General features: G+C 34.3%; 2 protein-coding genes across 2 annotated transcripts; one reads left to right on the top strand and one right to left on the bottom strand.

Annotated features, from left to right (window-relative positions):
* Window positions 1-549: 549 nt before the first annotated feature.
* On the top strand, window positions 550-4,597 carry LOC132045615 (ankyrin repeat-containing protein ITN1-like). Its single transcript, XM_059436198.1, has 3 exons — window positions 550-1,138; window positions 3,506-3,729; window positions 4,109-4,597. The coding sequence occupies exons 1-3, from the start codon at window positions 550-552 to the stop codon at window positions 4,595-4,597; spliced, it is 1,302 nt and encodes a 433-aa protein (XP_059292181.1).
* A 2,421-nt stretch (window positions 4,598-7,018) lies between these two features.
* LOC132045614 (protein ACCELERATED CELL DEATH 6-like) lies at window positions 7,019-8,472 on the bottom strand. Its single transcript, XM_059436197.1, has 2 exons — window positions 7,879-8,472; window positions 7,019-7,776 (listed from the first exon to the last, which is right to left on the bottom strand). The coding sequence occupies exons 1-2, from the start codon at window positions 8,293-8,295 to the stop codon at window positions 7,189-7,191; spliced, it is 1,005 nt and encodes a 334-aa protein (XP_059292180.1). The 5' UTR covers window positions 8,296-8,472; the 3' UTR covers window positions 7,019-7,188.
* Window positions 8,473-16,083: the final 7,611 nt, after the last annotated feature.

Here is a 16,083-nt window from a genome sequence, read left to right as displayed (position 1 = left end):
GAGAACATCTAATTCAAAATTATTATGAATTCTTGACTGTTGTACAGGAGTAATTAGTATTATCTCAGTAATTATTTTCATGTATTAGAGTAAGGCACCTTACTTTAAAACCTAGGTCCTTGGTTACTTTAGAAGTTACGTGTTTAAATGCAGACTTGAGATGCTCGCTACCATTAGCTTCTTTCACCCCACCAACCCCCACCCCATCCAAAACAAAAGAAAATGCAGCCTGGTGTGTAAAGCATCGCATGTTAGCAAGGTCTGAAGTAGGACAGTATCCCATGGGGTGTGATGTAGTGCAGCCTACCCTAATGCAAGCATTAGTGGCTATTTTGACGGCTCGAACGGGTGACCTATATTATGCTGGCCTACCACGTGGAATATTATGGAAAAGCTGAGCCTGATACTTTTCTAAACAAAGACTAAGCAAAGACTTCACCAAGCTCATGAGTCTAATTGCTTTCCTATATAATGTTACTTCAATCCAACGAAAGCAAAGACCTCACAACATCATATAATTATATTGGAAGAGTTTGGAAATCAAAAGGGATGGATTCAACATTGTACAATGCTGCGGTGAAAGGCAATACCAGCGATGGTGAGTTTTTACTTGCTGAATATCTGAAAAGGGATGAAGAAATTGGGTACCAAGTCACTCCAAAGGGCAACACTGTCCTCCACGTCGCATCCTTTTATGGCCACTCCCATTTCGTGGGAGAAGTCCTTGAGATTACTCCGGCATTGTTATGCTATAAGAACAAGAAAAATGAAACTGCACTTCACTTAGCAGCAGCTATTAAAGGGCACAAACGCGTGGTGAGGGTGCTACTTCACGCAGCTGGAGAGGAGAATAAAGAGACACTCATGAGGATGACAGATGACAATGGAGATACAGCCCTGCACAAGGCCGCGAGGAGTGGAAATTTTGGCGCTGTCAAGGTGTTGGTCAAAGAAGATTCTGAATTATTTAATTTTCAATTTCCAGCAAACAATGCTGAGGAGACACCACTATATCTGGCGGCGGAGTCTGATTTTGCTGACTGTGCGTCGCAAATCTTGAAATCCTCCATCAGACCAACATATGGTGGTCCATGTGGTCGAACCGCTTTGCATGCTGCAACAATCCAAAGAAACAGGAGTAAGTATTTTGGTTTTTAATTTGAGTTCAAGTTATGTGTGCAAGTGTATAGATTCTTTACACAATCAGATTTAGTTGACTTACGAGAATCATATCTAGCCTGATAAGGTAATCAGAAAAATAGAGTAATAACTTGAGTCTGGCAGTGTATATAGCTTGAATCCTTTTAAGTTATATACACTTAGAAAAATTCTTACACTTGTGAATTAACTTGTTATGTTAGTTAACAATTTATTCAAGGTTACCAATCAATGCTTACTCCTTCTGTCCCAATTTATATGACATACTTTTTTTTTGTCAGTTTAAAAAAGAATGAAACGTTTCCTTATTTGGCAACAATTTAACTTTAAACTTTACCTTTTACGTTTAACTAGATAATTTATAAACACTCAAATATCTTTAGCTTGTTTTAGACCATAAGATTAAAAAATCTTCCTTATTTCTTAAACTCCGTGCCCAGTCAAACCACATCACATAAAAGAGGATGGAGGGAGTATCATATATAATTGAGTTTAATTTATATAAACCGATAGTGTTTAAAAAAAAAAAATCACTATCAGATCATCTTTACTTGTCGTAGCAGGTAACTTGTCTTATTTTCATGACTACGATTTCCTACATTTTATAGAGGGTTACCTGTATATACCTTTTGAGTGATGGTAGAGGCTCAACCAACAAAAGTTGTGTGAGGCTCCACCCTTTGCTTGACAAGTGGAATTCTAGGTCCCACTAGTACTTTTGCTTACCCACCTCTCTCTCTCTCTCTCTCTCTTTTATTCTTTCCAATTATCTTTTTGCTCTCTCACCTCTCTCTTTTTCATAGAATATAACGCTTTTTCTCTCTCTCTCGCTCTTAGAAAAATACTAATTAATGTAAAATATTTAGTTTCTGTTTTTTCTCACCAAAGTATGGAACTTTTGACTTCACATTAGCACAACTGTTATTAGAATTCTAAATATGCAAAATGTAAATTAAAATGCATACGATATACTATACATGTGTTTAAGTTAATTGAGACAATAAAACGTTGAAAGACGATATTTAGCTTCACTCAGATTTATAAAATATATTTATAAATCACATTTCTAAAATAAAAAAAAGGCGTCTGGAGAACTTAGCTCCCATATGAAAAATATAATTTATTAAAAGCAATTATTGAATAATTTATGTAGTTAACAAAGTGATTATTCCAAAATAATGTAATAAATGGTCAATCAATATTTCAGAAATGCATTAACTATTCCTTATATGTTGTATGCCATTTACAAAATTCACACAATTATGTATTGATAATTGGTCAATTGTCGTACATTTTAGTAGTCAAGAGAAATCAAAAAGATCTATTTCTATCTTTATCCATTTTTTTTGCTGATTTATGTTGGTTTATTCTTAGCATTAAAATAATGTAATACCTCCGATTCAAAATAAATGTCCACTTAGCCTTTTTCACACCCCTTAAGAAAATATTAATTTCTAGAAAAAAATAGGTATTTTGACTAAACTACCCTTTATTAATAAGACTCTTACCTATTTATGGCCTTGATTAAATAGGGGCAAAACTGAAAAAATAAAGTTAATTCTTTCTTGATTATGTAAGTAAACTTTTATTTTGAACCAAAATAAAAAGGTTAAGTGAACACTTATTTTGAAGCGGAGGATACTCTGACATAAAGACTTTTAGTATTTTATTGATTTTTGTTGGTGCTTTACAAAGTGATTTTTAGATATACGATTTATAAATTGCATTTTAGAAATGCAATTAATAAATATGATTTAAGTTAACGTCATACACGTATACGTTTTGCATATTCTTAAAAACTTTCAAAAAAAAAAAAATCTTCCTTTTTTTTTCTGTAGGAGCGAGTGAGAAATGGAAGACAAAATAACAATTAATTTACTATTGAAAATTAAATATTTGTTGGCTGAACTATGAATTCTATGGCTTAATTTAGAAGAGAAAATTATAAAACTAAAAAATTTTCCCTGGTACTTTTTCCTCTTGCTAAGTTGTGTGGGTATAGTGGGCAAAATGATAGAGTGAATGATCAGAATAAAAGAGAGAGAGAGAAAGGCGTGGGTAAGCAAACGTACTGGTGGGACCTAGAGTTCCACTTGTCAAACAAAGAGTGGAGCCTCACACAACTTTTGTTGGTTGAGCCTCTACCATCATAAAATTTTTGGCGGCGGGATATGTTGTCTATATTACACCAATGCCGGATGCTTCGTGCACGGGGCTGGGCTGCCTTTTAAAAAATATATATGTTTGACACATCCAGGTTGCACGAGATTACTATGGAAATGGAATCAAGCATTATGCGAGGAAAAAGACAAATGGGGCTGAATTCTGCACTATGCTGTCAAACAAGGATTGAGAAAAGTAGTTTCTGAAATGCTGGGGTGGAACAAATCCTTAGCCTACCTTCCAGCAGGCAGTGAAAATGACTGGACGACCACAATTCACATTGCAGCCAGTGAAGGTTATGTAAACGTGATAAAGGAGCTATTAAATCACTGTCCAGATTGCTGGGAATTGCTTAACAGCAATGGCCAAAATGCTCTTCATGTTGCCATATCGAACAAAAAAAGAAGAGTAATCAGATTCTTTTGGTATTCTAAAGAGTTTCATAACCTTATTGGCGAGGCGGATAATGATGGCAACACTCCTCTCCATTTGCTCGCTGCCTTTGATAGGTTACATGTGCCCCTAAAATTAAGTGGATATCCCTGTGGAAAGAAGATGTTATTTAACAAAAAAACCAGACTCCACTTGACATAGCAGTGTCTGGCACAGAGACAACACGAATGGTACGTACTTGTTACTTATAGCCAGGGCCAAGCTTCCAAAATCTGTTTATTCTGAAATGTGAATCTTCAAATTTATTGAATACTCTTATTATCTAAAGTATCAGACGTATTGGATAGAAGTAGAGGATATATAGCTACTGAAATTACATGTTCTTCCAATATAGGAGAAACTGTCATTCCAGAGAAGGCTTCGCCAGTTTCGACGGGGACGACGCGACTTCGAGATAAAACGGAAGAACATGCACGAGCCGGAGGATGAAATGGATTCAGGGGGCACAAATACACAACAGAGGGAGAACAAAGCTAAGAGAGATAAAATAGGCAAATTGAAAGATATTATGACGGCAACTCAAATACATCTAGTAGTGGCCACTCTACTAGTTACAGTCACCTTTGCAGCTGCTTTGACATTGCCGGGAGGTTTTGAGAGCGATCCTGATAGCCATAATAAAGGGATGGCAATGCTAATAAGGAAAACAGTGTTCCGTGCATTTGTTGTTTCGAATGCCATTGCCTTTACATGCTCCTCTAGTGCTGTATTCAGCTACTTCTTCATTGCAGTAAATGCAGCATCTACAAAGAAGTTAAAAACTATACGTCGGCTTTTGCGGCGGCGAGTTGGTTTCAGGTTGTCGCGATGTCAGCCGTTGTAATTGCCTTTGTAAGTGGTACATATGCTACTTTAGCAGATTCAGTTGGTCTCGCCCTTACTGCATGTTTCATCGGTTGCTCTATCCTTGTCTACCGTTATCTGTATTTCTGCTACTCGTTATTTAAATTTAAACATATAATAAGAGTGAGCCTATTCAGACGATTAAGGGCATTCTTGTACTAAGGGCATTCTTGTAAATACTTCTATATTTAATAGGCAATGGTAATTTAATTCTCATTTGGTGACACCCTCTTCCACGATCTTCTGCGCTCCAACTCTAAATATTGAGACCCACTGCTTCTTCATTTCTTAATGTTCCTGCCACTTCTTTCACTTCCATTTTCACTTATTATGATCCTTATATCTTCTCTGCAAAATTGTTGGACTCTTTTCGCTACAAATTGGTCGCGCTTGTGGATTACACCTAGGTAAACTCATTCCTCCATCACTCTGTTCTGTTTAATTTTTTTCTATGTTGTCTGGATGCAAGTGATAATGAATGGTTTGTTTGATGGGTCACTATGGTATCTATTCCTCCATAGTGATAAATCTGATACGAAATTGGTCTAGGCCGCTGCTGAGCTTCATTTGAATATCTTTTTGTCCTTTTTTTTTTGTGGGGGCGGGGGCGGGGGGGTGGGGTGGGGGTTGACATTTCTTTCAAATTTGTAATTTTGTTTGGTATTTGGTTGTTATATATATTGCACGACTGACTTTTAATACTTTTGGTTGTTGACATTACTGATATTTTGTTCTCTATCTTTCTTTTTAACAGTCTTTTCCGATTTTATTTATAAAATCTTTTGTTCTTGACACGGACTTTTGTTTTCAATTTTGTTGGTTTCTCAATTTTGTGTGTTAGCATTACAATTACTTAAGAGGTAAAAGAACAGTAATTGAAAATGAGATATTGGGAAGGAGCAAAAAGAGGATTCTCATCCCAAAAATCTATTCATTTGCCGAGAGATTACATTGCAGTAAATAGTATTGCAGTGTACCTAACTTAATTTAAGTTTTAATAATATATTTATTGTTTACTATGGGTTTATACTAATTAATGTTGGTCATGTGCTGTTGTTTCATAACAGTCATGTTTTCTATGTTCATATCGAAATAAAGGTTTATTTCTTGATAGGGAACCTCAAAACTACCGATCTATTTAGATTTTTTAGAGTAGACTTTAACACTCGCTCTAGATATAGCGAGGACAAGTTTAACGTTTTCGAGTAGGTCAAAAATTTGGACTAAACCGAATAATTTGGTATTGAAAACGGTTGAAGAAAGCATTAGCGCTGTTCGCCCGCCCTTCTTACCTATCCGTGGTTTAGATATCCCAACCTTGCTCCAACTTTTTTCTTGTACCGAATCGCCTAAATACCAGGTGGACACCATTCCTTCTTTATTAGATTACTTTCAAAATACCTTCTTATTAGCATACACAATGCATATTATCGCCAAAGACTTGTATCCAAACAAGAATCGTTTATTTATAAAATTAATTTCAACACGTGATGCTAATAAGCTATTTTTAATCAGCTAACTCAAACGGGTTCTTAATTTAGAATTGAAGAATAGACCAAAAAACAAAGGAGGAGGAAATAGAAGGTTACCAACAAAATGCTCCGAAAAGGGCTTCCACCATTGTTGAAGCTTAGCGGCATCTTTTTTCTTTTTTCTCTATTGTGTTCATACTCTTCAAACAACCCATCCAAATTGCAGCATCAAACATTGGCACAAAGGTCGCCAGGACGATAACTCAAAGAAAGCAATCGGCATTTATTGGAAGTTTGCAGCGAGGCAGTGGTGTATCAGATTTGAGAGGGTAATTGAGAGTGTAGATCAAGGGATATCAAACAACAAGGTGATAATGGTCAAAACACACCCGAACTATTACTTTTTTGTAGATGTTATAACAATCGATAGTTTCGTGCGAAACTCGCGAAATAGTAATAGTTCGTATGCGTTTTTGATTATTAACTCCAAAAAAAAAAAAAAAAGTCAAGCCCCAACAAAATAAACGTTAGACTTTTATATTACATGTGTCACTCGTATCAATTCCTGTGGATAATCGAGAATTTTAACGAATATTCTGTAAGTGATGAAAAAAATTAATAAAAAAAGGGTGAAAAAAAGTGACAAATAAATGCTCATTAGAAATAATGAGAGATGATCAAACTGAATAGAAGTTGGGAAGAGCAGATTAATTAGAACAGTCCACAACCAGGACTATTGTCCAAATATTAATTCTGCACCACCCAAAGCAGTCAACAATTATTTTACAGCCAAGTAATTTGTCACAAGTTTAAATTATATACTCCTCTGTCCCAATTTATGTGGCACCATTTCACTTGGCACGGAGTTAAGAAAGAAAGGAAGACTTTGAAATTTGTGTTCCAAAATAAGTCTTAGATTTTTGTGTGGCTATAAATCATCTCATAAAGTTAAATTATTTCTAAATATAAAAATGTGACATTCTTTTTGGGACAGACTAAAAAGGAAAGCGTGCCACATAAATTGGGACAGAGGGAGTAAATTGATAGTGTAAAACAAGTAGCATTCATGTCTATTGGTCTACTCATGTTCTTCCTCTAGCTAGTAGTCTACCATGCTGCCTGCTGTGATCAAAATTAAAAAGTACAGGAGGAAAGAGATGCAACCAATGACACAGACAGTAGCAGCGAGACTAACTGAATTTGCTAAAGTAGCATACATACCAGTTACAAAAGCAATTACAACTGCTGACATGGCCACAAGCTGCAAAGTAGTTGTGATCTTATAAAGCCGATAGAGAGTTTTTAATTTCCTTGTTGTTGCTGCACGTGCTGCTATGAGGAAGTAGCTAAATGAAGCGCCAGCCGAGCATGTGAAGGCAATGGCATCTGAAACAACAAATGCACTGAATGCTGTTTTCTTGATTAGAATTGCCATCCCTTTATTAGGGCGAGGATCGCTATCAAAGCCTCCTGGCAATGTGAAGCCAGCTGCAAAGGTGACTGTCACTAATAGAGCGGCCACAACTAGATGTACTTGAGTTAGATTCATAACGTCTTGCAATCTGCCTTTTAAATCTCTATTATATTTGTTCTCCCTCTGTTGCTTCTGTGTGTTCTTACATTTTATCTCGAAGTCACATCGTCCTGGTCGACCATGGCGGAGCCTCCTCTTGAATATCCGTTTATCCTATTTTCATTATTAGCCAATTGAGTTTACATATTTGGAAGACATGTAACTTTAGTAGCTATCTTCTACTTCTATCAAATATATGTACAACCTGGTGCTTACCGTATTTGTTGTCCCCGTGCGCGAAAATGCTACGTCAAGTGGTGTCTGGTTTGCTTTGTTAAATGACATCTTCTTTGCACTCGGATGTTCTCTTAATCTTACAGGCACAAGGCTCCAATGAGAGGCAGCAAGCAAATGAAGAGGAGTATTGCCATCATTATCTTGCTCATCAGCAAGGATATGCCACTTTTCATGTTTTAACAAGAGTCTAACTACCTTTTTCTGATTGTTCAATATGGAAACATGAAGAAAATTTTGGCCCCTGCTGTTAAGCATTTCCCAGCAATCTGGACAGTGATTTAATAGCTGATTTATCATGTTTACATCACCTTCACTGGCTGCAATGTGAATTGTTGTCGTCCAGTCATTTTCACTGCCTGCTGGAAGGTACACTAAGGATTTCTTCCACCCCAACATATCAGAAACTACTCCTTTCAATCCTAGTTTAACAGCATAATGCAGTGGATTCCAACCCCATTTGTCTGATTCCTTGCATAACGATCTATTCCATTGCCATAGTGATGTCGCACAATCTGGATGTGTCAAATATTTTTGTTGTAAAAAGGCAATCTCTCAGGTGAAATCAGCCTTCCCTGACGCAAGCATCGATGACTATTTCACGGCTCAAACCAAGAACTATAGGTAATTCTATAGAATCTAACTTACATATACCCATAATGTAAAGAATTTTTACACCGTCAAGTCATTCAATAGATATATGCAGGTAACCCTCTATAAAAGGTGGGGCTCGTAATTTTGAAAATAAGACAAGTTACCTGCTACAGTTCTTCGACAGGTAAAGGTGATTTGATAATGAAAAAATTATTAACACTGTCGTTTATATAAAGCTTAAACTCAATTCTATATAATAAGCATTGATGGTGAACTTGAATAAATAGATAATTAACATGCTATAACAAGTTAATTCACAAGTGTAAAAGTTTGTCTAATTGCGTATAGCTTAAACAGGATATTTTTTCAAACTATAAGTCGAATATACACTATTAATTCAATTTAATAAACTATTGGAGCTAGGTTATTACTCTATTTTTTCGGTTACCTTATCAGGCTTGATATGATTCTTGTAAGTCAACTAAACCTGATTGTGTGAAAAATCTACACACTTACACACATAACTTAAACTCAACTTAAGAGCCAAACTACTTACTCAAGTGTTGCTGGATTGTTGCCGCATGCAAAACTATCGGGCATTACGGTAAAATATGTACTTCATTTATTAATTCTTAAAGACTGTGCAAAGTCAAAAATGGATAGGTAAAAATGAACATAGGGAGTACTGCTATTGTTTAATTATACCATCTGTTAAAAACTGGCAACGAAAATAGCTCAAATTAGCTAGAGCCTAGAGACGATACTTACCAAAAAAGTGGCGCTCATTGGCCTAGCTTTCTCAAGTAGAAACTCCCATTTCACCAATTGATTGGCAGTCACTGTTGGAATTATTTCAGTAGTGATTCAAAATTTAAGCATACCTTTGAGAGGACACAACATATTATGAAGAGGTGTTACCCATTCTTTAAAGGATACACTTATTCATTGTGAAAAGGTGTCATCCAATCTTAAGGGTTGCATCTTTTCTTTGAAAAGGTGTGTGTGTTGTTTTCTACTCCTTATAAGTAATAGGTATGCCGTAGATTTCCAAAACTTAGAAAATATTTCAGACTTAAAAAATACTTCAGACTTAGAAAATATTTCAGACTAAGAAAATTATTTCAGACTTAGAAAAAATTCCTACAACATGAAATTCTACATTTGTGCCTATTCCTTTTTACTAAAGCAGTCAAGAGATTAAAAGAGTTCTCCGGAAATTCTATTTAAGTGCACATTAGAAGATTCTTCAGTGGTTCATTGTTTCTTGGGAGTAGAACGTCACCTCGCTATTTGCACCGGGGTAGCGACGGAAATCTACTTTGAAGACAGCGCCAACCATAGCGTGCCTTGAACCGGATTTTTCTATTTCAACTCTATTTTATCTTTAATGTTATTACTATATTGTATTTGTCTCGTTATTTGTTCTTCTTAATGTGATTATCTCCAATATTTTTCCAACAATTTCGCAGTAGATTCCTTGGTTTAGTTAAGAAGAGATGATTGTTGTGAAGAACACCTATTTTCGAAACCATTTTTTTTTTAACTTTCTATAACACTATATTAGTACGTGGTGAAAAGCGGCAGTAAGTACGTAAAGATCAAACCTCACTGTTTAAGGTTTTTTACTGCATCATGTTTTTTTAAGGGCACTTTGATACTTCAAAGTGAGAGAATCGTTAGGTGATTAAAGTCCTAAAAATGTGATATTGATTGAACAAAAGGTTGACTATTAGTGGTCATAAAATTCGTTTTCGATTTTCGTTATGATATTTTTTTAGTGGGGTATGCAACAATTTTTCTTAGGGGAAAAGGTTTTGCAGATATGCTTAGAATATCACTTATTGCTAAGGAGTAAGGAAAAATCAATAACAATATAATATCGAAAGTGTGGAAATTCTCTTTATATTTTCATTGAGTACGTAAAGTGCCAGGAAGGAAAAGTAGTCCACCTCTTCTGTTTCTTGAGATTGTATTCATTTTGCAGTTCCATCCCATTCTTAATTTCAATTTTGACTTTTGACCATACAATTGATTGTAACAAAGAGAAAGTAAATAAAGGCATAATGCCTTCTCCTCACCGTAAAGAATAAGAGAAAAATGGAGAAGTAGTACACTTTCTCTCAAGTTCCCATTTAAAATTATGGGGAAGGCTTCTATAATTTTGATCAAATTGGTGGCAGAAATTATCATCATTAACTTGATCAAATTGGTGGCAGAAACTATAAGATGCAAAATAAATAAGTTAGTCGAGTTACAAAAAATATGCGAAACCATTGTTGAATTTATTGGTTTCCCTGATTGTTCTAAAGTCTTCCAAAGGCTGAATCTGTTTAATACTTAATTATGCATGTGATCAAGCCCTGTTGACTTGACATAAGAGATTATGCATAGTATTAATTTGTGATCTTACTTCTACGTGCATAATAACATGGATATTTAAGCTCATGTTTGACATATAAAATGTGGGGGTTAGCGTGTGAATAATTGTTATAATATATTTGAGACTTATGTGTATGCTCAAATAGTTTAAATATGAGAATTTAAACTTTGTGCAACGTGAAGGCTTATTGCATGGTTATCCTAGTTTTGAAATCAAAGAAAGTTAGATGTGAGAGATATCATTAAGGCAAAACACTTCCTTCCAAGTGAAAATATTTCAATAAACATGTATTTCTTGATATAGTTTAGAATGTTGTATATATGATAGTCTTCATGTGATGGTATGCCATGTAGAATGATTTGAGATCGATATTACCATTGTTGAACAACCTAATCTAATTATTTGCTTTTCTTTGTGATTATTGAGTTGCTGTTGAAAAATCCAAAGCGGAAGAGACATCCAAGCTTGAGCAGAAAGCAATTACAAGTGACTTAAAATTATCAGAGTAACATATTGGAAGTGCACTTCATCAAGACATATTGTGGATTAGCAAATAGAAAGAACTTGCATAAAGCATGTTGTAGTTCTCAAATGGAATGGGACTGAAGCCCTCAATTTGTAATTACAGACGGTGGCAACCCAACCTTACTGATTGGAGATCCCATGACGAAGGTTCAATGTGGTATTAACAAGCTGTCTAGTAATTGGAGAAGTACCATAACTTATCTTTTTATCTTAGTCCCTTCGTGAATCATTAATTATCATGGTACTTGATGTAACGGGTAGGAAGAGTAGATACTCTGAATGAATTCATAGCAAATGATGCTGGATATGCTTCTGTTACACATATCCTTGAAGAATTCACCTATTCGAGTGTGGTTGTGAGGCCGCAACCTATGAGATTGGGCTTTTCTCTAGAGCACTCGCGAACCAAGATACGAGCGCAAGGCCGTTAACGCGCGACCCCGTTTATGAACTCGATAAAAATCTCGTATAATGCATATGTTGAATTGAAGATCGGGCTACAAGGTCCTAGTTCGAGACTTTAGTTCACTATGGTCCTTCCGGTTAGATTTCATCATACTAAGTGAGGTTCAAGTCGACAAGACACCTTCACTGACATCATTATAAAAGACTGCTTTATGTTATTTAAATTCTTGAATCATGTGGGGGATTGTTGGAATTATTTTAGTAGTGATTCAAAATTTAAGCATACCTTTTAGAAGACACAACATATTATGAAGAGATGTTACCCATTCTTTAAAGGATACACCTATTCATTGTGAAAAGGTGTCATCCAATCTTAAGGGTTGCATCTTTTCTTTGAAAAGGTGTGTTAGTTGTTTTCTACTCCTTATAAATAATTGGTATGTCGTGGATTTTAACTTATAAAATATTTCAGACTTAGGAAATAATTCAGACTTAGAAAATATTTCAGACTAAGAAAATAATTTCAGACTTAGAAAAAATTCCTGCAACATGAAATTCTACATTCGTGCCTATTCCTTTCTACTAAAGCAGTCGAGAGATTAAAAGAGTTCTCTGGAACTTCCATTTGAGTGCACATTAGAAGATTCCTGAGTGGTTCATTGTATCTTGGGAGTAGAACATCACTTTGCTATTTGCATCGGGGTAGCGACGGAAAGCTACTCTGAAAGCGTGCCTTGAACTGGATTTTCCAATTTCAACTCTATTTTATCTTTAATGTTATTACTATATTGTATTTGTCTGTTATTTGTTCTTCTTAATGTGATCATCTCCAATATTTTTCCAACAGTCACTGCTCCTATTCATATACCCAACAAATGCTCCTCACAGATCTACAAAATCCAAACCAAAAATCAGCAGCAAATTCCAACAGCTTAGAGGGTGTTTGGCTAAGCATTTTTTGACTTATCTACGCGTTTGGTAACTTAAAACTGCTTATAAGCTATGTTGCTCGGACTAGACGCGGATCCAGAATTTGAAGGTTCCGAGTGCCACACTGACCAACTTGATCAACTTTCTCGCTTTGGTTCGGTTATTCGTCTTTATGAGTTTATACGTACAAATCGATCAAACGGACAAATGTAGTAATAAATATGAAAATATTACGCAAAGCATAAAACTTACAAAGAAGACTCTGGAAGTAGAAGCTTATGTTATTTTGAGTTTTTATTTTATGAGATTAATAATTAAATGAAGCTAGTCAACAATAACTAATGGATTAGTTAAAAGCTGGTAAAAAAGAATCAAGGAAAAATAACTTACCGTGTGTTAACATGCGTTCTCTATATGAAACACACAGCTAAAACTTAGAAATTTTGGACGGGTTTGAACTCTCCCCCAGCAGGGAGAAACCTTCTCCACAGTGCCACTGGCACTATAGGCTTTTGTTATTATGGGTGGCAAGTATATTATTTATATTATTTCTTAGATATACATATATATATATATATATATATATATAGACTTTCGACCAAAGCTTGCGGGTGGCGTGACAGTCCGACAGACCTTAATAGATCCGCCCCTGGCTCGGACTCTCCAAAACTAATGCCGCACCTATGTGTCCTTCAAAAAATGCATAACTTTTGGAGGATCTGACACACACCCATCGTCATTTTTAAAGAGCATCATAGCTTATAAGTCAAGTGCTTATAAGCCAACCTCCAAAAGTTGGTTACCTCTAACTTATCATTTTTCAGCTTATAAGCACTTTTAGTTTAACCAAACATAGCACGATTGTATCCCTAATAACTTTTTGTAATCTCTAAAATACTCTTCCTAAAACATAACTTTTAAATATTTATCAATTCTATCTATTTTCATCATCCGTCCTTTTATATATAACAGTTTATTTATAAAATCAATTTCATGACCTAAAAGTGTTTTTCAGCTCATGATACTTATCAGCTACTTATATCACTATGTATTTTTCTTCTCTCTTGTTACTTTCTGATTTTAATTTCCTAATGCTTCTATTATCGTATTAGTTTGCTGCATTCATATTGCTTATTTGTAGTATTTTGCCACGGTTTTTATCAATTCTTGGTTGACTTTTTGCCCTGCTTTTTCTTGAGCCGATGGTCTTTCGTAAAAATATTTCCTACCTCCCAAGGTAGCAAGGTCCATCAGACTCTACTCTCCCCAGACCACTACACTGGGTATGTTGTTCTTGTTGTTGTTATCTTTCTTCTCTATTATTTCGTGCTCTTGTATCCATAATTGAACTTATCAGTCAGTTTTTTTAGAATAGCAAGGACTAACAAGGAAAAAATAAGTCAGCATAGCTAAATAAATGCTTCATTTGTTTTTTTGAGAAAATGACAGAAATGATCTCCTATGTTTGATGTTAGGTTCAAAACAGTCCCTTGCGTATGTACTTAACAGTTTTAGTCTCTAAATTTGTCAAAAAGTAACACTTTTAGTCTCCTTAAAATATTTACGTACTCTTTCTATAGATTTTACAAAAATAGTGAAAATAGAAAATTTAACTATAAACACCAAGAAACGTGCTACGCAAAGAGTAAACTAGACACTAAAAAATATTAAAAATAGCGGGAATTACGCATAAAAGAATTGCACCAGACTTTAGAAAAGAATTAAAAGTAGTAGAAAATACAAAAATTGTACCTCTAAATGTGAATTCCATCTAATTTCCTTTCTTTTCAAAGTTTTCGTTAAATCTAACTGATACAGTTCAGCAAATATTTGAGGGAGAATAAAAGTATTAACATTTTGCAAATTTAAAGGATCAAAACTTTTAATTATATACTTAAGGAACTATTTGAGCCTAACCTCAAACACAAGAGACAATTGCCATTCTCTCTTACTATTTTTCTGCTTAATGTTTGACTCTTAAATTACACGTGTCATTTTTATATCAATTTACGTGGCTGATTGATAAATCCATAAAGAAACAAGAAGAGCAGAGCCTCAAAACAATAAAGAAGAAGAAGAAAATATTCCGTTAAGTAAAGTTGTTGGAAATTTGCTGCTATTATTTCAGTTTGCTAATAAATGCCATTATTTTGGTAAGTTTCATCTATAACGAATTTGGGTTGATATAAAATTATTTAACTGGATTAGTTCAATGACGCTAGTAGTATTGTAGTGCTAATATAATCTTAGCGATAAATCATGACAGCCAAAAGGAAAAAAAGATAAATTGTTTGGTTTTGTTAAACCCGCTTCCTACACTATAGTTCCGCCCTTGCTTGCGAATGAGTATACAAAGAAAACCGACAAACCGCACTAAACCAATAATCCGAATCAAACCGAGAAAAAAATCTGACTTGTGGTTTGGTTTGACTTGGTTTGGTATTAGAAAAAACAAAATCGACCATAATTGGTTTTGGTTTGGTTTTAACATAAAAAAAAATAAAAAAATAAATAAACCGAACCAAATTGTCCATGTATACAAATTTTTAATATATTTTATGCATATAAGATTTACTTATAATTTAATTTATAAATATTTCTTAAGTTTTCTCATAGTTTTTGTCTTTTAACATATTATTTCAAACTTGGACATAGAATTTTAAATGTTCCAATAAGTTTTATTGCCCATAGATGTTAATAACTCAAATAAAGTCCATACCAAAACCAAATCAATATAAATGCTTATAACAAAAGTAATTCAATCCTAACACTAGGAATGATAATAATGTTGGATATATATTCTTCAGTTTTGCATTGTTAATTTAGCCAATAAAAATATATAACTTAATTTTTTTCTTTGTTATGTAATTAATACTTATTAGCCGTACTTATTTTAGCATGACTTAGTATTTTTAGATGATGATCATTTTCATTATGCCTTATTAATTAGCAACATTTATTTTATGCTATTTCATTATCTTTTTTGTTGAATATTTTATTATAATGTCATTACTCATTTCACATTTTTGTTATTTTTTTAAGAAACACCTTAATTGTATAGTTGCATCTTACTGGAACTAAAGAAATATTTGAAGTAAAAATTATTTGTATGAAAAAAAATTTGGGAAAAAACCCCGAGAAAACTGAAAAACTCAAAAATTACCCAAGGTCAAAAAACCCGTATTTTATTGGTTTGGTTTGGTTTATCGATCTAAAAACCTAACATAATTGGTTTTGGTATTTGAAAACCCCGAATCAACCCGGTCCATGTACACTCGTAATATAAAATATATGCTATCTATACACTGTACATATTTTGTAAACTACATGGCCGAATGAAATTTGGCTGTAAT

Source organism: Lycium ferocissimum, unplaced genomic scaffold (genome assembly GCF_029784015.1).
Source record: "Lycium ferocissimum isolate CSIRO_LF1 unplaced genomic scaffold, AGI_CSIRO_Lferr_CH_V1 ctg7261, whole genome shotgun sequence".
Classification (NCBI taxonomy): domain Eukaryota; kingdom Viridiplantae; phylum Streptophyta; class Magnoliopsida; order Solanales; family Solanaceae; genus Lycium; species Lycium ferocissimum.
Note: the sequence above shows the minus strand (reverse complement) of the source record. Positions and strands in the feature narration are given on the sequence as shown.

Bases quoted from the DNA above. Each gene is read 5' to 3' on its own strand.
- LOC132045614 (XM_059436197.1), bottom strand. From the start codon at position 8,295: ATGTTGGGGTGGAAGAAATCCTTAGTGTACCTTCCAGCAGGCAGTGAA. The intron at 7,777-7,878 runs GTAAGCACCAGG...TAATGAAAATAG, and splicing joins GCACGGGGACAACAAATACG to GATAAACGGATATTCAAGAG.
- LOC132045615 (XM_059436198.1), top strand. From the start codon at position 550: ATGGATTCAACATTGTACAATGCTGCGGTGAAAGGCAATACCAGCGAT. The intron at 1,139-3,505 runs GTAAGTATTTTG...CTGTCAAACAAG, and splicing joins AACAATCCAAAGAAACAGGA to GATTGAGAAAAGTAGTTTCT. The intron at 3,730-4,108 runs GTAATCAGATTC...CTTCCAATATAG, and splicing joins TATCGAACAAAAAAAGAAGA to GAGAAACTGTCATTCCAGAG.